The sequence below is a fragment of the Dermacentor andersoni genome, chromosome 2 (genome assembly GCF_023375885.2).
Source record: "Dermacentor andersoni chromosome 2, qqDerAnde1_hic_scaffold, whole genome shotgun sequence".
Classification (NCBI taxonomy): domain Eukaryota; kingdom Metazoa; phylum Arthropoda; class Arachnida; order Ixodida; family Ixodidae; genus Dermacentor; species Dermacentor andersoni.
In genome coordinates, this window is record NC_092815.1 from 89854029 (window position 1) to 89878018 (window position 23990).

The 23990-nt window shown below is 47.7% G+C and overlaps 1 protein-coding gene across 1 annotated transcript in view; it reads left to right on the forward strand.

The window, feature by feature from the left end:
* The window catches only part of LOC126541650 (cell adhesion molecule 4-like), a 355930-nt gene that overhangs the window by 324881 nt on the left and 7059 nt on the right, over window positions 1-23990 (forward strand). The window contains exons 5-6 of the mRNA XM_050188504.3: window positions 11822-12029; window positions 19830-19966. Coding sequence (XP_050044461.1) covers window positions 11822-12029; window positions 19830-19966 — 345 coding nt within the window. The remainder of the gene's footprint in view (window positions 1-11821; window positions 12030-19829; window positions 19967-23990) is intronic.

Below are 23990 nucleotides of genomic sequence, written 5' to 3' on the forward strand. Positions count from 1 at the left end.
GCGGCGTGAGGTTGCCATCTGGTTTCCTCGTTGTAAACGATGTCACGTAACGATTCTATTGCGATTGTATTCCCCTTTGTGCCTCGTGACTTGCCGAGCGGCGCCCGTTATGGCAAGAATTGTACAGTTCAGAGCGCTGGATCATACGAAAGTCTAGGATCGTTGCGTTGTTTTGCTGCCTCGCTACAACCTTCGTGTTTGAATGTGTCAGTCATACCGGGAGCTATTTTGATATGTGTTTCATATATTGTATGAACTAAAACGCAATTTGCTCAGGGCCTAGTTTGTTACACAGCTGAGAAAGGCGCTTGTCCCCCGTCCACCTCCTTTCTTCTGTGGTGTACGTGCGTGTGTTTGCGCTTACATATTGTAATTTATGAACTGTCACCTAGTTTTACACTGTTTTCTGTCTGCTATTCCGACTTTAACACTCATATTTATTTTATCAGTCGGAGCACAGGCGCAGTCGTCGTCTTCGACAAGCGCGAACATTTGCTTACACTCAAATTAAAAAAAAAAAGCTGGCGTTCAGCATTTTACCATATATTTTCACCGCTTTCACAATCCTTGGAAAGACAGTTTTGCCCTCCCATCCCAGGCACTGAACCAATCGAGATGAGTTTCGGAAAACAATGATACAGCATAACTGTAATAAAGCTCTGTAAGCAAGAATAGTGGGCAATGTCTGGCGGAGCGGATAGCAGACTTATCTACATAATGTCTAAAAATATTTGCCCCTGTTAAACAAATGAAGGGTGGAAAAAAAAAACAATATCTTGGTTCACGTTTAAATGACGCCAGCACGTCAGACAGAGAAAGTCAAAAGCAAAGATTTGTTCGAATTCACGTGACCGCGCACAACGCCATACTTTAAGACACCTCAGTAGACGTAGCTTAAGGAAACCTGAACCTACGAGAACCCCCTGTAACGCAACGCTAATCCCAATACATCAGCGACTTCGATGACTCCTAACTTTCTACCCTTGTCTTAATTTCTTCTTTCCCTTTTTCCAGTGCAATATAGTCAACCGGTCACAGTACTGCCTAAGTTCACTGCCTTTAATTTGTTTTCTTTATCTCTTTCTCCGTCTCTCTCTCTCTCTCTCTACAAGCTAGACAGGACAAAAATATGTAGCGGACTCATAGCTGGTGTAAGTCGCCTCTGAATCGCCCACCTATTTGTCGTTTCACGGCGAACTCAGGAAGTACATATACGTTGAAGTGCAGTCCTGCTGGATAGGCGCGTGTCTGCAGGGCAAAGTAGAGGTATTTCATAAATGTCTCCTACGTATCCCGCAGGTTCAGGTTCTCCTAAAGCTCAATAAACGAAAATAATAAAAACTACACTACCGTAACTCAACTACTGACACAATAACAAGGTTGTCCGGAGCAGACTCTGGGCTTTTTCATGGAGGCCGTCTGGCTCGGCAGCTGGCGTGTCGCCGTGGGGTTGCGAAATGAACTCTCTCGGATGGACAGTCCTGGCGTGCTAACGACGCGAAGGGCTTCTTCTTTTTGGTTGCACTGGATTATGTTGGATTAAGCCCGCATGTCTGACTCTCGCGACGAGACACCATGATGCGAGCCGGCGCATTGCAATAAGCTGACACGACGCGCAGAAGAAACGAATCTCGGAGCCGACTGCTACGGGTGACAGAACGGAATGCCATTAAATTAGAGCGGTGACCGTCTGCGTTCGTACACCTTACCAGTGCTTCGATGAAAAGAGTGGTACTCAACAGCAGCAAAAGAAACGGGCCGCTAGAAGTAGAGCAGACTGAAAAAGTGGCCTCTGCAAGGCAGACGTAATGGAGCCGGCGTTAGTGCGCGTGCGCAAACCGCCTCTGACTCGTCTACACGCTTGCGCGGTGGCACCAAACGCGCACGGAGTGCCGTCGTGTCGTGGCCACCTTTGTTGTCTGCTCTCACTGGCTAAAATAGCATGAATAAATGAATAAATTGGTTAGTTGTTAATTTACAGTGTGCGAAGGACGGAAAAGGCCGAACTCATTGCGGAGGCTGAGAGGAAGAAGAAGAAGTCCCCAGTGGGAGCGGAAGCTTCTCGGCTCCATCGATTTATGAGTGTTTCCGCCGTTTTTTTGAGTCCTACATCCGAAAGCGGCATATCATCTGAAAGATCAAGTCATCGCGAACCCAGGGATACCAACTTTTTGGGTGAGCGTGAACTTTGCGAGTTTTTTACGGCACGAAGATCGCACGAGTCCCGTGTGAGCGCGGCCAGGCCTAACGACGGTTGGGCCTGGCGCATCCTTCGTTGGACTCGGGGATTGAACGAAATACCACCGAGATGGAGATAGACGAAGCAGGAACTGGGGAGACACCGGATAACGAACCCAACGACGCAAAACGCGTTTCCGTGGGAGAAGACGCTGAAGGCGTTGCGGATGGTTGGATCGAAGTTGCACACAGAAGAAGGCACCGCACGAACGCTACCCAGATGGCGGGAAAGGACGACATCCGTTCACGAAGCCCGATGCCCCGAGGCGGCCGAAGCATAGTGAACAGAGTTCTCCGAGCAAGTAGGATGCCCCGACTACCCAGGGATGATATCAAGATAATTGTTCGACCGAAAGACGGGCTGAATATAAGGAACACGTGCGGAACGAGTCTCGACGAGGCGATACGCAAAGAAGCGGTAGTGGGCGACGACGAGATGATCACGATCTGTCCCAATGCCATGCAAAACATCCTGGTGATAAGCACACCGGACGAGACAACTGCGACGAAAATCGCTAAGATCAAGGTTTTGACGATCAACGGAAAGAGGCACGAGACCAACGCGTACGTTTCGGCGCCCGAGCAAATGGCAAAAGGGATTATCCGCAACATTCCCCTGAAGTATACGCAAGACCAGCTCATGCATGCTCTGGTGAACTCGAGAAACCCCTCTTTAACATACGCCAAGCGGCTCGGCAGTACGACCACCGTGATATTGCTGTATGAGGGAAACAGAGTCCCCACATGGGCTTACTTCAATAGCATCATGATAAGAGTATCATTGTATCGGAAACAGATTGACTTTTGCAAAGAGTGCGGCAGGCTCGGCCATCGACCCGACGTATGCCCTAAACCGGAGATCAAACTATGCCCGGCCTGCGGATCGAAGAACCCGAGCATCGAACACGGGTGCACGCCCAAGTGCCGGTTCTGCGGCGAGGCGCACCCCACGGCTGACCAAATGTGCAAGGCAAAATATAAGTTGCCACACATAGTTAAGGAGAGAAGGTGGCGGGCGAGAAGCAGAGAAGAAAGGGAACACACATTAAAAGAAGGAAAGACCCCTCAGCGGACCCTATCACCATCGGGGTACAGTATGGTGCAGGGAAAAGGCCGAAGTTGCTCGAGATCCGGATCCCTCTCGCCGATAAGAAGACGTAGCCGAAGTCGTAACAGAACCAAGAACAGAAGTCGAAGCCGGAGTCGGAGTGGAAGCCGAAACCGAAACCGCCCCATGCCAGACGGCGTGCGGGCCACACATGGCGAGATACAGACAGGGCCGCGCAAGGTCACCTGGTCCGACATAGTCGCGGAAAGAAATAGATACTCTGTAAGGAGCACCCCACTTTCTGGCAGCACGAGGGAAGCCCCCGACTCCCTCCTGGCGTCGAGGATGGAGAAAATGGAGCGAGAGAATAAGGAACTTCGAGAAGAGCTGGGCAGGGCCAGAAAGCAGAACGAACAATCAGCGAGGAAAATCAACGAGCTACAACAGACGCTCAACGAAATCTTGAAAGGCATGAGAGAATCCCCTCATGAGAGGATCTCCTCCTTCACCTCCCGCGAGGCCGCGGGGCGAGGCGATGCGACCGCGACAGGAGGCGAAGTAGGCCAGATGGACATGTGTTGTGGCGAAGAAGAAGCGCCAGCGGCGGCGGGCTCCAAGCGCAAGGGCACAAGCGATACGCCACCTACGGAAGACGCTTTGGACCACGCACAAGCACTGAAGAGACCCAGGTCAGGAGCCAGAAAGATAGACGCGATCGAAGAGATGGTGAACAAACTGACGGACAAGACGGAGCGAATGTTTGACATACTCCTGACAAGGCTGAACGAATCCGACGTGGAACGGAACGCGCAGTACGCAGCGGTCAACAGCCAACTCGCGGCCATGATTAAGCGAATCGAAGATCTGGAACACGGGACGATGCAGCTGAAGCAACAGCAACATTACCACCACCTGCCTGGAAGGGCCGGGGTACCATCGTCACAAGTGGTAAACGCACCGGCCATCCTCGCCAGCAACAACAACGCCAACATCACCCGCACCGGGGCAGGAGGGACGCACGGACAGTTGTGTCCCCCCAACACCTCTGCATAACAATCATGGCTGTGTCCCGCAAGTCCGACAACAGACGCATAGTCTGGCAGTGGAATTGCAGGGGCTTCAAAAACAAGAAAGCAACGATGGTACAATACATGAAAACGCTTGCCAATAACAAACTTCCTGTCGTGATTGCCTTGCAAGAACCTTTCGACCGGGCCCAGCTTCCGGGTTATGTGACATGCGGTCCACCCTGCGAATACATGGGGAGGGACGTCAGGGTGTGCACCCTGGTTAAGCGCGGGACGGCCTTCATCGAACACGAACTCGTGCTCCACGAAGAGTCGGACATAGACCATGTACTGATCGAAGTCGTGCCGAGTATTGGAAGTAGGAAAACCGGCCTTTTCGTGCTCAACGTATATAGTCCCCCTCGCAAAGATACCGCACTCACACTTTCGACGCTCTCTTTCGCGAAGCGATGGCAAAGGCCGCCTCCAGTCCCTTGCTGATATGCGGAGACTTCAATGCGCCACACACGCAATGGGGATATGGAGCCGACTCGCCGAAAGGGAAGAGGCTAGCCGGACTGATGGACGAGCTCGGCCTGACTGTACTCAACGAACCGGCTTCGCACACCAGGATCGGACAGGGAGTGTGCCGCGACACATCCCCCGACCTCTCCCTCTGGTCAGGCGCGGGCGTGGTCACTTGGTCGAACTCTTTCGAGGACCTGGGGAGTGACCACAGGATCCTGTGCGTGACCGTGGGAGAGGATGAAAACGAGGAGGGCGTCTGCCGAAAGGCGAGAATCGTAGACTGGGACAGATTCCGGAAAAATAGAGAGCAAGACAAGAAGGAGGGCCCGATCGAAGACATCAGCGAATGGTGCAGAGTACTACTCGCGGACGTAGAGAAAGCCACCGATGAGATCGAATGGACGGACTGGCGACAAGAACCACCCAAAGAAGAAACAGCCAGATCCCGCGAAGCCGTGGGCGACGGCGCTCCCCAACCGTCCAGAGTGGACAGCCGGCTGGCACATCTTGTTGCGGCCAAGAAATCCATGCAACGGAGAGCGAGTAGGCAAAAACTCAACAGGAAAATACGCAAGAAGATCGCCGAAATCAATCGGGAGATCGAGGCGCATTGCACCCGCCTGTGCGAACAAGAATGGCAAGAGCTGTGCGACACGATGGACGGGAACATGAGCGTTGGACGCACCTGGAAGATTCTCAGGCACCTGCTCGACCCGGCAAGCACCAGAACGGCGACCCGTACAGAGATGGCCAAGCTGCGACACAAGTACAAGGACGACCCAGAGGCCTTCGTGGAAGAGATCGTGCAGACGCACCTCGCACGCCCGGAAGGGCAGAGTCACCCAGAGTACTACGGAGCTCCCAACGAGGAGCTGGATGCGGACTTTTCCGTGCAGGAAATTAGAACGGTCCTCCAGCTACTGAAGACCAACTCGGCACCCGGTCCTGACAGGATCACCAACAAAATCCTGAGGAACCTGAACGACGACGCCATCGAGAAGCTCTGCGAGTACATCAACGCGTGCTGGAAGGAGGGCCGAATTCCCCAAGAGTGGAAGACCGCGGACGTTATACTGATACCAAAGCCGGGCAAACCGCTGGAGGTCCGAAACATGAGGCCGATCTCCCTCACGTCCTGCGTCGGGAAAGTGATGGAGCATGCCTGCCTTAATAGGGTGACGACGCTGCTCGAGAAACAGGACGCCTTCGGCACCCACATCATCGGTTTCCGGAAGGGCCTTTCAACGCAGGACGCCATGCTGCAGATCAAGGAACAGGTGGTGAACGCTCCGAGCACGCACGTGCGCGCCCTACTCGGGCTAGACCTCAAGAGCGCCTTCGACACTGTGAAGCACATGGCCATACTGGACAAGATCAGCCGACTCGATCTCGGGGCGAGGTTCCACCGATATGTCAGCAGCTTCCTGAATGGGCGCGAGGCGACAGTCAAGATCGACGGGGCCCCACCACGAACGGTCCGAATGGGTGGTGCGGGAACGCCGCAGGGCTCCGTACTCTCCCCCATGCTTTTCAACCTCGTCATGATCGGCCTGCCGGAACGTCTTGACGCGATAGAGGGCATCAATCATACCATATACGCAGATGACGTGACGGTGTGGACCACGGAGAACACGAGCGTCGGCGAAATGCAAGACCGACTGCAGCGGGCCGTCCGGGAGGTGGAGCGGCACCTCGAAGACACGGGACTCGTCTGCTCACCCGACAAGTCGGAGATCCTGCTCCACAGGCCGCGCACGAAAGGACCCCTTCCGCAGGCCGTGCTAGACGCTCGTCGTTTGGGCGTCTGCGTCACGACGAGGGAGGGGACCCGAATACCGACGGTGTCCAAGTTGCGAGTGCTCGGCCTGTGGCTGGAAGAGAACGGTACCAACCGCGAGCTGGTTGCCCGGCTGCAGAAGAAAATGGCCGCCGCCACACACCTCGTGCGGCGGGTCGCGAACAAGAAGAAAGGAATGAAGGAACACAACGTTACGAGGCTGATACGGGCGTACGCGCTGAGCCACATAGCGTACGTCGCCGCATACGCCGACTGGAACAGGAGCGAAACCGACAAGCTGAACGTGGCGATCCGCAGGGCGTTCAAGACCGCCCTGGGAGTACCCCAGTACACGCCAACCCATAGGCTCCTCGAGTTTGGCGTACACAACACGCTCGAGGAGATCGCCGAGGCGCAGAGAATCGCGCAGCTGGAGAGGCTGTCCAGCACCGTAACGGGAAGACGAATCCTGGACTTGCTCGGGTTTCGATGTCACGAGGCGCGTGGACTGAAAGAATCACTGCTACCGGAAGTCAGGGACGCCATACAGACGGAAAACTTGCCGAAGAATATGCACCCGGTGCATGACGTGCAAAGACGTATACGCAGGGCGGTAGCAATCCTCGAGAAGCATGGAAGACAAGAAGGCGTCCTCTTCGTCGATGCAGCCAGGTACCCCCGGCCAGTCGGTAACTCTGATGGCGACGAGGAACGTCGACCACCACCACCGCTACAAGGGAATGTGCGAGGCGAGCCGCAGTTACCAGCACCACCACCACTACAGCTACTACGACAACAACGGCAGCAACAACAACGGCAACATCGACACGGCCGGCCGACGGCGGCGGCGCCCGCCTTCTCCATGGCAGTCGTAGATACAAAGGGAACGATCCGAGTCACGGCATCAGCGAGGCTGCCATCGGCCGAAGCAGCGGAAGAGATGGCCATAGCCCTCGCGGTACTCCACGGAGGTGCGGAGGATAACCTGATTATCAGCGACTCCAAATCAGCGATTCGGAATTACATCAAAGGTTGGGTGTCCGCGGATGTGGCGCGCATGCTCAACGCCCGGGCCGGGGACTTCGGATCCGGCACCATTACAAACAAGTCCCTCAAGTGGTTCCCCGCGCACGTCGGGGAGCTTGGCAGTAACAGCAACAATGACACCAACATTGCTAACGGCCGAAGACGCAACGACACTCCACCCAACCACAACGAGCGCGCCCACCTCGTCGCGAGGCAACTTACCCGCCGCGACGTGGTCACCCAGAGGGCAGCCGCTGCCGTTGTTGTGCGGGACCCCAGCGGAGGAGTGACGGCGACGGCGGCTGCCACTCCGTCTGACGCGGCCGCTGTCGTTACCAATACAACACAAATCGCGGCGGACGGAGCTGGGGATCACGCGGACGCCGACTGCAATGTCAAGGAGTTTCCGGCAACGTACCGAGAGGTGACTGGTCACTACAGGAACGAAAGAAGAAAATATCCACAAGCCCACGGGCGTCTAGACAGGTACCAGGCGGTCGACCTAAGACGGTTGCAGACAGGCACTTTCACCAACCCCTACCACCTGCACCGCCTGTGGCCCGCGCTGCACCCGTCGCCCGGCTGCCCGTGGTGCGAGCACGAACGGGCCGATATGGCCCATGTGCTTTGGGAATGCCAACGCCACGTGGAACAAGGACAACGAGGAAGGGGGAATAGAACAGCGGAACCCTCTGAAGCGGGGCGCCTCGCTGAGAGATGGCAAGCCGCCCTCCACAGCGAGGCACCCGAAGACCAGGAGTGGGCCGTCCAGCGGGCCAGGGCCGTTGCCGAGGATCTCGAAAGATCTTCCTCGGGCGATGGACCCCTGGCAGCCTAGCCCCGGGCACCAACATCAACAACCGTTGGACAAATAAAGTTCATTCCTATCCTATCCATTGCGGAGGTTTTACCCTGCGAGCAGCTAACACCGGCCCCGTGCGTAAATGCTGGTTATGCGCCTGGCTGAGCGACACCACTTCGTTAGATTTGAAAAGCTGGCTATGTGCGTGGCTGCCCGGTAGTTCATTTGCGCTAGAAAATAAATAAATAAATAAATTTATTATTAAGAGTGACATAGAGTACCAGAAACAGTGAGACGAGTATACTGCAGGACCCTGCCTGCACTTTCGAGTTTGAAATTGTTCGTGCTGTGTGTTCCCCATGAATATCCATTAGTCCGGCCACACAGTCACCTGCACGAGCCGTCACGACGCTCTCGCCGTAAGCCCGCTGTCGTGGCGGCGCACTGAGTCGCCTCCGCGTTCGACAGCAGCGGCCTCCGTCCGGTACGCCCAGGCGGGCTGCCGCCCCCATAGCGCTCGCCATAACACTCGCCTTGAATTACGAGTGACAGCGCTAAGCCCTGCCAAACACACCGGCCAGAAGGGGCGCTGGCAGGCCAGGTGCTAGCGAGCTGCCGCCGCTTCTGCTGCCGTCGGCTTTGTTCGGCGTTTTGGGTGTGGTCGCCGATCGCCGCTCGGCTGGCAAGCAGCGTGTGCGCCACTGCCAGCGCTCGCTCACCGCCCGCACCCTTTACCTTCCTCCGGCTAATGGTTGTCGGCTAGCGCGCTCCGTCATCCTTGCTGCACAAGCTGCCGTGTCTGCGCGCCGCGTACGAAAGAGCAGGCACCGCAGGAAAGACGGGAAAGGGGGGGGGCTGCGAAATACCCCCTCCCCCAATCACCCTCCCTCTCCTCCTCGCAGCGACGTTCGCTTTTACACGCAAACACGCGGACGCTGCGAGTATAGATGGGACACGCGGCCGAAACAACGCCACACCGCGCGGTTGCCCGTGCTCATGCGGGCCCTATACTTTGAGTCACCAAAACTGTGCAGTACTTCGTAGGTTACTGAGTCGTTTGAGCGATATAGTACTCATAAAGCTTTTTCCCACTTAATAATGATGGTTCGCGATTGGTCACGATTGCCCTACTGATGTCTGTCACGGATATTTGTTAGCAAGCGTCGAGAAAATTGTGGGTAGGCCGACGCTGACGTACCGAAAGCGCTGCGCGGTCGAGTGTAGAGCGTGCGCACCTTTATCGAACAGCTAAGTGTCTCGCACGTATGCGCCGCTGCGTGCCCATCACCACAGCGTCCAAGCTCCATCTTTCTGCGGAACACTCGCTGTCCCATACCACTCGCGTTCTCTCCACGCAATCTATGCCCCGCACACGTGCACGCCTGATGTTCTAAGGGAAATCGTGCGGAAGCCGCGGGCCTAGCACCTGAGGGTAGGTGGGCAGCGTGCGTACGCATGTCTGTCACCGAGGTTACGCCAAGCGGTCAACAAGAAGCGCTCGATAATTAATCAGGGTCGTTAGGGAAGCACCGGTGCGAACTAAAGGCACCGCCGCCGCTGAGGTTTCTTCGAGGGCATCCTTATCTTTAATGTTGCGGTCGACGGGCCTGAAAGGGGCGTGGGCTGCGCGCCCGGCGAGATTCCGGGTAATTAATTTATAGCAAACGAGATGCATTATTAAAACTCGTCGGTTCTCTTCCTGGCGTACTCCCCGCGTCTGTTCGCGCCTCTTGTATTTTGCGGTAATGCACAGAGTGAGCACTTTTGTTCGGCCGGTTGTTCGTTGCGTTGTCATCGTCTTTCCTAAGAGTGGTGACTTGGTTAACGAAAAATGTAAAGAGGATAAAGAGGAAGGCGTGGTAGAGGAGGAGAGAGAGAGGAAGGATAAGGCGTGTGTTCTCGAAGCCAAAGTCGTAAATCCGTTTTTATGTATGGGACTTGAAAAACACGGCAAGAGTGTGGCATGAAACTCTAGCGTGCTCCATATGGCTGGTGTGTAACGCTAATCGCTGCCTACACGACCGCTGCTTTTCGCAGGATCACGTTTCTCGCGACACGTACGTCAGGTAAGCTCGGGCCTGTCGCCATTCCAGCAAACGAACCCCTTGCGTGAGGAAGTCTCAGTACTCAAACCACTCCCGCCACCCCCTTTTTTTATTTTTTCTTGCCTTGACTGTCACAACTTGCGTTGTTTTAAATGAATCATCCTCGTGAGCATGGTAGTGTGGATTTGTGCGGATTGCGGCAGCATACACATTCGCGCCGCTGCAGAACTGCCAATCCCCACCACGTCGCACGCATCACAAGAGTGCTGGCGAGATCCTAGCGGAAGAATATAATGGACAGCCTTCTGGCTTGACTTTGGTATGTAGTCCTGCTGATCCAGCTCTCGACTGTTTGCTCGTAGCCTTACCAGTTGCAGCTCTGATTAATCTTGCTATGAGATGCAGTCGAAGCAATAGAAATGGTTATTACGCCTAAACAATATACACGAAACGCGAAAGAGACAAACACGAATGGCGCATCATTATTGCGCTTGTGAGTAAAGATACGCAAATCGTTCCAAAGAAAACACGTTTTAACTTCCTTTTGTCCACGGTCTGCGCTTTCTTTTGCTCCATAATATCGCCACAAATTTTAGTTATTATTGGATTATCATCACCTCGATGCCTGTTTCTATATATTTAGTCTTGGAAGGCGTGAGAGGGAGAGAAAGAAAGAAAGAAAGAAATAAAGAAAGAAACAGGAACGGTAGGGGAACAAATCTCGTCCTTTAAGATTTTGTAATCTAGTGTAAACCTATCTGGAAGTAAGGTCAGGACTCATTTTTGAGGCTGTCTTGATTCCCTCGTCGTCATGTGATTGGTGCCGATCAGCCAGGCTAGCATATACAGCTTTTCATTCAAGTCAGCACCTCTCGAACAAACCGAACTCACTGCAGTTCTGCCAACAACGCAAAAGTATAACTAGGACCAGATTTCCTTGCAACTAGATTGTCACCCGCGTGTCTAATGGTTGTAAGTTAATCCTGCATGCGTCGAAGACCCCGAAATTCGGAAAGGGAATGATATCATGAGTGAAAGAGGCACATAAGAGCCGGAAAGCGCGACTTGGGGTCACTCAACTATACAAGGCGTAGGTAGTGAAGTGCAGTCACGCCACATGTTAATATATATGTTAACATTCACACTGGCGAACATATGGTGATCGGGGAACAAGCGGCGCACCAAACACGCGACTTCTTCGTCCTCTTCTGCCTTCGAGCCGACGCACCGAAAACAAGTAAACGCTACAAACGTTTCCTATTCAGCCCCTTAAGAATTCTTATTTCCCTTTCACAATTCTAATGCCTGGGCGGCTAACTGTGCACGATTGATCTGTTTCCCATCGCGCAGGTCCCTGCAAAGTACGAGACACGGGCTGGCACGACGCGGCACGAGAACGGGCTGCAAAGCACGTCCACCACGCTGCACTTCGAAATGCGGCCTGAGCACGTGTCGCGCGACGTGATTCGCTTCAAATGCACGTCGTTCGTCACACAGGCTCATTCGCGCAGCAGCGAGGAGCTCGTCATCGGAGACAAAGGACCGCCCAGCGGTCGAGGTAAGGTATCCGAAAAGGCCGCAGCCTCTGGTCGCAAGGTTGTGCATGTCGTGATTGTGCGACGTTTGCAGCTCCAATTTGCACTGTCTGTGACGCGTCTGCACTCCTCCTTTTTGGGCGCATGTCAGTAGTAGGTTCCTGTACATTATGTGATTGCACTTTCTGATGTCTCAACCTCTTTCTTTTCTTTACAAGTCCTGTGTTTCACTAATTGGTTATAGCTGTCTGTCTGTCTGTCTGTCTGTCTGTCTGTCTGTCTGTCTGTCTGTCTGTCTGTCTGTCTGTCTGTCTGTCTGTCTGTCTGTCTGTCTGTCTCTGTCTGTCTGTCTGTCTGTCTGTCTGTCTGTCTGTCTGTCTGTCTGTCTGTCTGTCTGTCTGTCTGTCTGTCTGTCTGTCTGTCTGTCTGTCCGTCCGTCCGTCCGTCCGTCCGTCCGCCCGCCCGCCCGCTCGCCCGTATGTATCTGTGTGTGTGTGTGTGTGTATGTATGTATGTATGTATGTATGTATGTATGTATGTATGTATGTATGTATGTATGTATGCATGCATGCATGCATGCATGTATGTATGCATGTATGTATGTATGTATGTATGTATGTATGTATGTATGTATGTATGTATGTATGTATGTATGTATGTATGTATGCATGTATGTATGTATGTATGTATGTATGTATGTGTGTGTGTGTGTGTATGTATGTATGTATAAGTATATAAGTTTATTTTCCAGGTTCAACTGGAGGGTTTTCTGGCAAAAAGCTGCATGAGGCTTGACTATGTCCAGAAACCCCCTACAAGCAGTAGCACACGAGTCGTACAGAAATCAGACACACATACAATAGTTAGTCAATAAAGACAAAACATTAACCAGTTGTACATAAAAAGTCTAATAATCTTTGCACAACAATTTAAACAATAAACTCGAAAATAAAAACGCTCAGATGGTCATACAAATGAGCAGAATTATGTAAGAGTAATCAAGCAAAACATAAAAAAGACATAAAATCTTATTTCAACAAAATATTTCCGCAGCTCAGCTTTGGTGTATCCTATTGTGTGTTTATAAGTGTTTAGAACATGGGGCAGGTTGTAAGACATTTGTAATTTATCATTAGTGAGAAAACGTGGTATATTCTATGTATTAGTTTTGAGCTCTATGAGCTGCGTCTACGTATATGGGCGTACGAAAAGTTGTCCATAATGTTTTAGTACTGCATATTTGCTGACTGCTAGTTGCTACGCTACGACGACTTCCAATGTTATGGTCTATCATTTGCTGAAATTTTTACTTAAGAGCTACGTACGTGCGCGCGCCATGATCAACAGAGGATAAAAATGCTGATGGCGTTTCAGAGCTGTCTCTAAACGTTATTAAACGAGACATTGAACGAAAGACACAGGTGAGGCAAGAAAAAGGACAGGCGCTACCTGTGAAACATGCCTGTCCCCTTCGTATTTTGAGCGCACTGCAGTTTAACAAGGAATAATTACCACCTCGTCCAAATTTCAGTTCTATTTCGATTATCTCTGAACATATTATTATGAAATATTTCAGGATCAGGCAAATCCAGAGCGCGTATTGTCATAACTACCATTAATTTTATGCCTACATCGCTGCCAGTTCATTGTGCTTCTATGAACGGAAAATCGAAAAATTGTTATTAAGAGAGACAATTTTTTTTGAACACGTATCATAGCATTTATCGCAGCGCGAGGACGTTACCATGCCAAGTTGCGTAAGCATACTATCGATTTTAAACAGTTGAGTGGACAGCTTGCTCCTGCTGTGGGCCATACTATCTTGCTTTTCTGGCATGGCCACGTGTACGAACTTCTGTCATCGTTTACTTTGAGATGACAAATTTCTTTATAATAAAAATATATTGACAGATAATTTTTACTTGACTGAAGCAAAACGAACAACCGCATTCATGGACAAAAAAGTAAGATCTCGACTGGCATGCGGTATACTTAGATACGGTATCTCTTTTAGGAGGTCCGCGAGATTTACCTCAGTCGACTAAGCATGACAGAGTCGCTCATGTCTCAGTTTTACACGATGTATTTGTGCTACTTTTTTCGTATATAAGAACTTCTTGGCATAAAAAAATTGCAGTTCGCTTTGAACCAAGTACACGTGGCCAGAAAAATGGAAGTTGCGTGACATGTATAATAAACGTTAAGTACCGCAACACTATAACAAAATATTGCCTTATTTGGAAACGATATGCATGTCGGGAATAGTTGCAGCACTACCAGTATACTGCAGTGATTTCGATCGATTTAGCACGTAGGCGTATTCCTTTTTATGCGCGTGTACATCGTCAAAGATTCACAGTTTTACAAGGTGCTTCCTTTTCAAACTATATATATATATATATATATATATATATATATATATATATATATATATATATATATATATATATATACATATATAAGGCTATGAGCACAGCGTACGTGCCGTTTCTGTAAACTAGTTCTTAGGCGAGCCGGACATACTATGCCGCCAATGACGTGTATTTCAGTATACAAATTAACAAAAAAATTAAATATCGCTTTTTTGGTAGAACCTTGGGAGCGTTTGTTTATATGGAAAACTTGTAGACAGGGACATTTTATTCCATCTCCATTCTTTAAAATAGAAAATTTTGATAACCTCACCTAATTCGATATATTCAGAATCGAATTGCAAGGTTCAATCCAGGTAATATCAGGTAAAATATAAAGCTTGAAATAGTTCGAAAGCATTTATAAGTTAGGTCTCGCTTCTCAGAAGTATAATTACCACACACTTTGTTCTGCCAGTCGTTTGTCCTTGTTTCTTGAGACCAGATAGTTATGACTTCGTTTAGAGCTAACAGCAATGTACGCTATACACTCGAAAGAGCGATCGATATATGTCAGTAATGAAGATATCAAAAACCTCTGTCTGGTGCACAGCTGAAAAGACAAATTATTGGTGCGGACGTAACTTTCCTTTGATAATTCTATGCACGGAAGGAAGACAGCAGGCACTACATTAAAGTACGAAACGCAGCTAAGCGTCATATGTAGTTAGAAACGGTATCTGATGCATATTGTACGAAGGAATAAAGAACATTTTTTATCAGTATGTACAGTCGCGTGCACAAAGTGCGGAGATCACAGGTGTCAGATTTTTTTTTTTTTCGCAGCTTAGACAAGCAGGCTCAATTCAAAGGGTACAGCCTACGCGCCTGTTCAAGTAATGTAATTAATTGAGAGAATTCCGCGTTTCACAGCTGTGCTAAAAGAAATGTTGTTTTTTTGTGTGCCGTGGTTTCCTTGACTTTGCCTCCCATTTGTAAATCATAAAACTCATGCTAGTGGCGAAAACTTGTGGTGCTTAGTACAGCTTCCACAAATTCCAGCATTAGCACATGATTGTACTTTGCATTATAATTGCTCCAATTTTACCGCTTTAGCATTTTCATTATTTCGGCTTGAAGATACAACGCAATAACACGACTAAGATGAAAGAGGAGAGAACGGAACGGTGCTGTTTATCAACTGAAACTTTTGCTACGTTTAAGGGGGTATTATGATGTTGTATTATAAGGGGGTATTAGAGATGTTGAACCTAAGATCTGGCTTGAGGAAGATTTTCCCCCAAAAATACAGTTTGCAAAGAAAATGCTGCGTGACTTTGCTAAACAAAATAAAGGGAAGGATGACCGCTACACGATACGGTACAACAAACTGAAGCTTAAAGGGCACATCTACTGCTATGATGCGGTTTCTGCCCGTGTAATTCAGGCAGACACACCACAACCACGGGCCTCAGAATGACAAACTGTACGAATCGAGCCTGTCAGTAGAAAGGCACATAACTTATCTATTCTTCTGGCTAACTTTCGCAGCATTATAAATAAGGTTGATTCTTTACTTTCAATAGTTCACACGTGCTCTGCTGATATTATACTATGCACAGAAACTTGGCTCCGGGGTGACATACGCAATAGCGAGTTGTCACTTCCCGACTACTTTTCAATATTTCGTAAAGATAGAACTTTGTCTAGAGGAGGTGGTGTCTTGATAGCAATAAGGACTGCGTATCAACCTTCTCTTGTAGTTATTGATACCCCTCTTGAGATGATCTTTGTAAAAACCCGATTTGAAGGTCGCACATGCATCATCGGCGTATGTTATCGGCCTCCTGATAGCAAACCCGATTTCGTTGACCACATGACCAGTGTGCTTGAATTTATTTATAACAAATATCCACAGTGTATTTTGTTGCTTGGCGGCGACTTAACTACCCTGCTATTAACTGGTCAATGCCATCATCGCCATTAACACCCGCCCGGCTCGAGGTGTCTCGCTTCCTTCAAACATTACACTTGTTTCATTTAACTCAGTTGGTAAAGGAGCCGACACGAGGCGAACGCACCCTCGATTTAGTCCTAACTAACAATCCGACTAATGCTGTAGTTCACGTCCTTGATGAAATTAGTGACCATAGAGTAGTACATTGTTCGCACCCACTCCCACTTCCTAATAAACCAACAAAGCTAAAACGCATACTTAATTACAGAAAGGCAGATTTTGGAAAAATGAATAGCATGCTAACCGAGTTTGCAAGCTCCTTTTCAAACGAATTCATTAATCGTTCAACTAATGACAATTGGATAGTGTTCCGTGACTTCCTTAAGAAAATCGAAAATACGTGCATCCCTGAGATTTCATTCACGTCAAGAACAAATGCTCCCTGGTTTACAAAAAAAGTCAAACATTGCCTGAATAAAAAGAAAAGAGCGTATAATAAAGCCTCGCGAACCAAAACTGATTATGCGTGGAAGAAATATAAAGAATTAGCTCGTGAATCACAAAAAACAATTGAAGAAGCTAAGGATCATTATTTCAATTATACCCTGCCCACTTTGTTAACGTCTGATCCAAAAAAGTTTTGGCGTGTAATTAACCCTAAAGATACGGACACTGCAATAACCCTAAAGGACGCAGATGGCTGCATGGTGCCCAATGAAGCATGTGGTGACCTCTTGAACAACACTTTCAGTCAAGCTTTTACCGACGAACCGCCACTCGACCAGTTTTGTACCGTCTCTCTTTCTACGATAACTCATCCAAGCGAGCCCATCACCGTTACTGCAACAGGTGTATCACGGGCTATCGACAGGCTCCCGCTTAGCTCCAGTCCTGGACCGGATGGCATCAGTTCTAAACTACTAAAACTAACTTCCCACGTATCAGCATTTATACTGTGTTTAATTTTCCAACAATCACTGGATGCCGGCTGTGTTCCAGATGATTGGAAGTCTGGCCATATCATACCTATATTCAAATCTGGTGATCCCTCATGTCCAAGCAATTACCGCCCGATTTCACTGACATCAGTTTGCTGTAAACTCCTTGAGCATATAATTTACTCCCACATTATGAGTCATCTTAATGCAAATAATCTGTTATTTAAAAATCAGCATGGCTTCAGATACAAACGGTCTTGCCAAACACAGTTGTTCGAACTAACCACTGACCTACATGACTGTTTCCACAATTTGCTTTATACTGACGCAATATTTATTGACTTCTCGAAAGCCTTCGATCGTGTTCCCCATAAACGGCTAATCATGAAAATAAACAGCCTTAAGTTAGATGAGAAAACTACCCAGTGGATTAACGAGTTTTTATCTGGTCGCTCTCAGTCGGTAACTATTAATAACAACCAATCTACTTTCTGCCGCGTTAGGTCAGGGGTACCTCAAGGGTCAGTGTTAGGCCCATTATTATTCCTAATATATATTAATGACATAGCTACGAATATAACTTCAACAATACGGCTGTTTGCCGATGATTGTGTAATTTATAGACAGATAACCACCCCTGATTACGTTGCCACATTACAAAAAGATTTAACCACATTAGCTGAATGGTGTCGCGTATGGAAGATGGAAATTAATGCAGAGAAAACTAAGGTCATGACATTTTCTTCCAAGCTAACCTTTCCATCTAACGTATACACTCTACGCAATTGCATACTCGAACGAACCTCTTCCTTTAAACATCTGGGCGTTATTCTTACATCTGACTTAAGCTGGGCCATGCATGTTGAGCATATTACTAACAAGGCAATAAAAAAACTTGGCTTTTTAAAACGCCGTCTGTACCTTGCAAACAGTGACACAAGACTTCGTGCATACATCTCCCTTGTCAGAACAACCCTCGATTACGCCTCAATTATTTGGAACCCTCACACAGCTAACCTTTCTGATTGCATCGAATCAATTCAAAATAAGGCCGCCCGCTTTATTTTGCGCTCCTACTCTCCATATCAAAGTGTGTCAGCATTAAAGCAGACCCTTAATCTTCCGGATCTTGACACACGACGGAAATATTTCCGTCTGTCTTTTTTTCACTCCCTTTACTATAGTGGTTCATCTTTTTCATCTGCTCCCATCTTACCCGCCCATTATCTGTCCACCCGCAATGACCATGTATGCAAAGTGGCTCCCATATTTGCTAGGACCAAAAAATTCCAAAATTCCCCTTTCGTGTTATCAGTGAACGAATGGAACACCCTACCTGAAGATATTGTAACAATCACTGACCCGTCTGCCTTCCAATCAGCCCTGCGCACATTTTTAAATGTATAAAATGTTCAGCTGCCACTTCTTGACTGGCCTGTGTTACATATATGTATAATTTCTAAATTTCGATTTACCCGCACCCACCTGCCACTTGTGCCTTGTTGAAAAGTGCCATGTACAGCAAATATGAATTGTACCATGTACTCTCGCCCAAATTACTTTTCGTTTTTTTCCCCTCTTTTTTTTTTCATCTTTCTTTTACAAAGTGTTTCTTCTACCGAAATCTGTGCTTGTTGCCTTCAGTCATTTTTATTACAATATCATGTGTGAATTGTATCCCCCCTATGTAATGCCTCTCGGGGCCTTTAGGGTATTGAAAATAAATAAATAAATAAATAAATAAATAAATAAATAAATAAATACGTATAGGGCCACACGTGCAGAAGAGGCAATACCACGTCATGGAGAGAAGTAAGTGACACTCATTTAGCTAAATACATTGGCTTGGCTGGCTTGAAATGTAGCAGAGATCATTGTAAAGGCTGCAAAAACAAAACAACAAAAAGTTAAAAAAAACATGTCACATCATAAAGCCAAAGGACGCTCGTGGTTGTTTACGATCAACAAAGGTGGTTTGATCGTCGATAACCACGAGCGTGCTTTTGTTAATGGTATAGGAACAGGGTTACTTACTGTTAATGAAACAGAGGGCTTAGCCACAAAAAAACCACTAGCCTTAGCAATGTAATATCGCTATAACAACTTATTTTCATGCAGGCGCTGTTTAAAACTTAGGCAGCTCTCCACCCTGCTTCATTCCATCTCTACAATTTGATTACTCCTTTTAGAGCTTAAAGTGTGCCGCCTAATTTTGAATAATTATAGTAGTAGTAATTGATTGTTTACTAAAAATAAAATTATATACACAAATAAATAAATAAATAAACAAACAAATAAATAAATAAATAAATAAATGAGAAGGAAGAGAGGGAAATTACTGCTGACCGCATTGTAATTTTCTAGCTTTGGCTGCTGACACCTGAACGGAAGTCAGCAGGGGGGGGGGGGGGGGTTGGATTAGGAAGCAGGGATTGAGAGTCGAAGTGAGGACTGAGTTAAAGAAGGCAACAACTTACATGCGCGGCGACAACACATTATTAATCATGAACCTCTCGGCTTTCCATGTCTCAAAAGAGAGGCAGCTTCAGCTTTTCTTCTTTTATCTACTTTCCACAGCTCCCCAGGAGTCTAACAGCCCCCGTATACTCAGTGAGAAGTCGCGCTACGAAGTTGGCGACGATGTCGATGTCAACTGCACGTCCATCATCACAGAGCACCCTGTTGAGCTACGATGGTTCGTCAATGATCATGAGGTAAGTGCTCCACATTTAATAGATAGGTGTGCCTTCTTTGGTGAGAACATGCCGGTGCAAGTGACTTTCAATAAATAGGTGCGTTGTGTTTCGCGTCGGATTCCTTGTGCCCTATATTCGTCCAGAAAACATTACACCAAATGGTACAACAGTGCCTGTAGAGCGTGCTCTGCCACATACAGATTAATGCTGTGGCAAAGCGGTACCTTTATTAGGACGATGAGAAACACGTTGCAAAGGAATGGGACTTGCAATTTGTTAAGAGCGTCCAGCCAGTTGTAACAACATAGAGAGAGAAAGGTGAACATGTGAAGTCAACTGAAGAAAGAAAGAAAATAAGCAAGCGAAAAAGCGGTTTGTTATGTTGTCATAAGGTGCACATGCTGCTTTCCTGAAGGAAAGAGGACGACGAGAAATACACGAGCGGGATCGCGCAACGTGGCAGGCATAACATCATGACAAAAAAGAAACACTGGAGAGCCTGACGGCGTGATTATATAGCGGAGAAGGGGTGCCATTTGCGAGAGAAGAAGCGGAGAGATGAAGGCAGCAGTGGCGGAAGAAGAAGCCCCGCGGCCGATGGGTCCTGGCTCCTGCCCCTGTCTGGTTCTCCTGATACTGCAGCTCAACACTTGAAGCCTTTTGGGCATTCAGCGGAGCATCAAACACAGCCTCTCTGCACCTTCCTGGCCTTTGTTCCAGTTTCGCCTTGTCACGTCGTCTGGCCGCCTATCTTCAGCGGAATAACTCAGTCGCAGCCCACTCGACGCCTGTACCCCTTTGGCCATGAACTTCGACACTCCACACGAACCATGGTGATATGTGGACTTTGATAATATATAGATTAAAGGCTAATTATTGACTTGATATCTAGAGGTGCTCATAAGTCATATTTTGTTTTAGTTATATGTCATTGAATTCCTATGAAGCGTTTTGTGTGTTTGTGTGTTACAGAGAGCATACGCTTCGCCTTTATTTTCGAAATCTGTTCGTACTGAACAAGTTCAGGAATCTTCTACGTGAAAATCCCTACGTCGTGACAAATGTACGTATGACGAAAGCCACGAATAGTGCAGCAAATGCAGCTGACTGAGATCATAGCCAAGAAAACATCAGTATAAAGCGGCGTGAACACAACTACATAAAATTTTGCGTTTAGGTATAATAATACCAAGTAGTAATAATAAGTTGCCATATTATTAAGTAATAAGTGCGCATGTGGTGTGGTTTCCCTTTATACGAGTGCTGAAAGGATTCCCTGTAGTATCGGATAAAACAGCAGCGTTTACAGAACTATAATGCCGCGAATCTTTGCAGTGCTTGCTCATTCTTCATATCTGCCGCCACGCCGCTTTATCGCTTCGTTTGCGACGCAAGACGCGCCCAGATTTATCCCGATTGATAGCATCCAGACAGAGCTGATTCTAGATTGTTCCAGAATGTTCTAGTACTTTGCACGCTTTATCTAGAAAGCTCGCTAGCAGCTTTAAATTGAGCGCAGACGACAGCGGCGGGCGTTCTGTTCGACGACCGCCGAGCACACTGGTCGCTTCGCCGCCGCCGGGTAATTTAGTCCATTGTGGGCGCAAGTGAGCCCAATAAACAGTTTTCTGTTGACGAACTTTTGTCCGTCTTCATCGCCCCTGCGACAGCCGTCACCACTACGTGACAATAAGAACATGCTGTGTCAAAGCGACTTGTTGCTTAGACGGTTTTTTCTTTCTTTTTTTTTTTTGGCCATCAAGCACTTGTCGAATGACGGCTGTTGGCTCTGAGATTCCCTAGCCGACCTTCGCGTCTTTTTCAGCTTTTATTAGCTTTTGCTTGATTAGGCAAGACACACAAGAGGCTTCAAACAAGATCAGATGAACCAGCGCAAACACCAAGGTTGCCTTGTTGTCGCAAAAAGGACCCAAAAAGGAGCCAGAAAGGAGCCAAATCACATCTCGGAGGTACATATTACATATAAAAAGCTTCACTCAAGTCCGTTCGCGAACTAGTGCACACTTACTTTCAGCTTTCAACTGAAAGTAAGTGAACTATATGAATTATGTTGTAGCACAGCATGTGATGCAACGTCGTTCGCTCGTGGCTCGCAAGGAAGAAAGCCGACGACGGCAAAATCTGCAACACGCTCGGCGACTACCCGAGATAAGATTTTTATCTTTTTATCTCTCCCGTGATCAAGCACATCACAGGCGTCCCACAGTTTTTTGAAGTGGCCTTCCTTGACGCAGGCCGTGTGGCTGTGCTCGATTATTGTTTAACATTTAATATGTTGTTTACCAAACAGGTTGAATGTTCTACCAATGTCATCATCCCTCAGTTATCGCAGTGCAATTACTGCGACATTTACATTGGAATCCCCTGCTCGGGGCGTCTATCTTTTTTTCTTTCTTTCTTTTTTCTTTTGTAAGAAAAGCACCAGAAACTATGCTATAACCAGTTGTGAAACGGGAGTTTACATACGTATATGTGCATACCTAATGTTGCTCTATACCAACGACATATGGCTAGCAACAAGATAAATAAAGAAAACATTGTTTCTCATCGTTTGCCTCACGTGTGGTTGTGCTACTGACCGTCATTTGGAGCACAAGCTTATGCTGGCAACTAATGTACTACTGCTTTAATGACTAAGGGCACTATACGTTGTCCAGAACTACCACATCGCTGCAAGGCTCGCGCATGCAGAAGTTCGACTGAATCCCTAATACAGTAAAGCAATGTTGGTAAGCTTTCTTGCGAAATCAGAAACAACGAGAACCTCTAGGGCCATCGAAACTACGCTTTGAGTGCATTAGTTCTTTCCTGACATCATTACTACCCCAAGTGCATAAATTTCTGCACTCATGCACGAAATGAAAAGCTGGTTGCCACTGTTTGCCCATAAGCTTGACCTGCTGGAGATTTCTCTTTCCACGTGCAATTTCTGGCGTAGCAGCACGAGGCTGACCTTTACTTTTTTTCATTTGCGCGATAGGGTAACTCAACAATGCAATTCATTTTCACTTGAACTGCATTTCCAATTGATTAAGCGTTTGCTGTTGACGAAAATAAAAATTTAGGTGCGGTGTTCCCAAAGCAATGGTCGATTTCTTTTTTCTTTCCTTCAACTATTTTCTTTCCATGCTTTCAGTCGCAAGCAGCGCCTATGCAAGGTTCAAGCAAATTTATTAGTCAAGCCATCAGCTACTGTGTATGCTAATCTTTCGAACGCGATATGGCGGGACTTGATAGAGGAAGCGATGGTGCCGGTTTCGATCAGTACAAAACATTAAGCATTGATCAATCTTGCGTACATTTGCGAGCTTCCAAGAAATGTTTCGGTAAATGTCATCGTATCGACCGCATCGTTAAGTGCAGAAAGAGAGGGAAACGCAAAATCATTAAACAGGGTAAGCAGTTACACTATCGCATCACATTTTACTTCTTTTATTTTATTGCTTGCCCTTGTACATAAAAAATATTAAAAAGTAATAAATTCGGCACACAAGTGCTCGATAATTTTTTTTCCTTTTGTCCAGAAGGAGGTTGGATTGCCTGTAACGCGGAGCAGACTTCTTCAGCTTCAGCTTGAGACCTCTTACTAAAAAACATAGGAAACAAAAAGTATTGTTCGACGTCCACGGCACCAATTTTTACGAACTTTCTTGCATTTAAGATAAGAAAATAAAATGTAGTAGCTGTAGATAGTATATCTTCAATTTACATTATCAACAATTGTAAGAAAACTCGACTATTAAGCCTGCAAATTTGTAACTCCGTAATAATTAACGATATCACAATTACGTAAACCGCATATATTAGAACATCTAAGCGGACAAAATTCATATAATATACACTACAGTGTAATATAGAGTAACATATCAAATTTGTCCGCTTTACACGCTCTAGCATATTTATGCAGCTCACAGAACGGTGAAATCTGTCTTTGGTGCAGAATTCGCTAATGGTTGATACAGGCATGCACAAAAAGACGGCACACAAAAAAACACTTGTCAGGCATTTGCGCTCGACGACA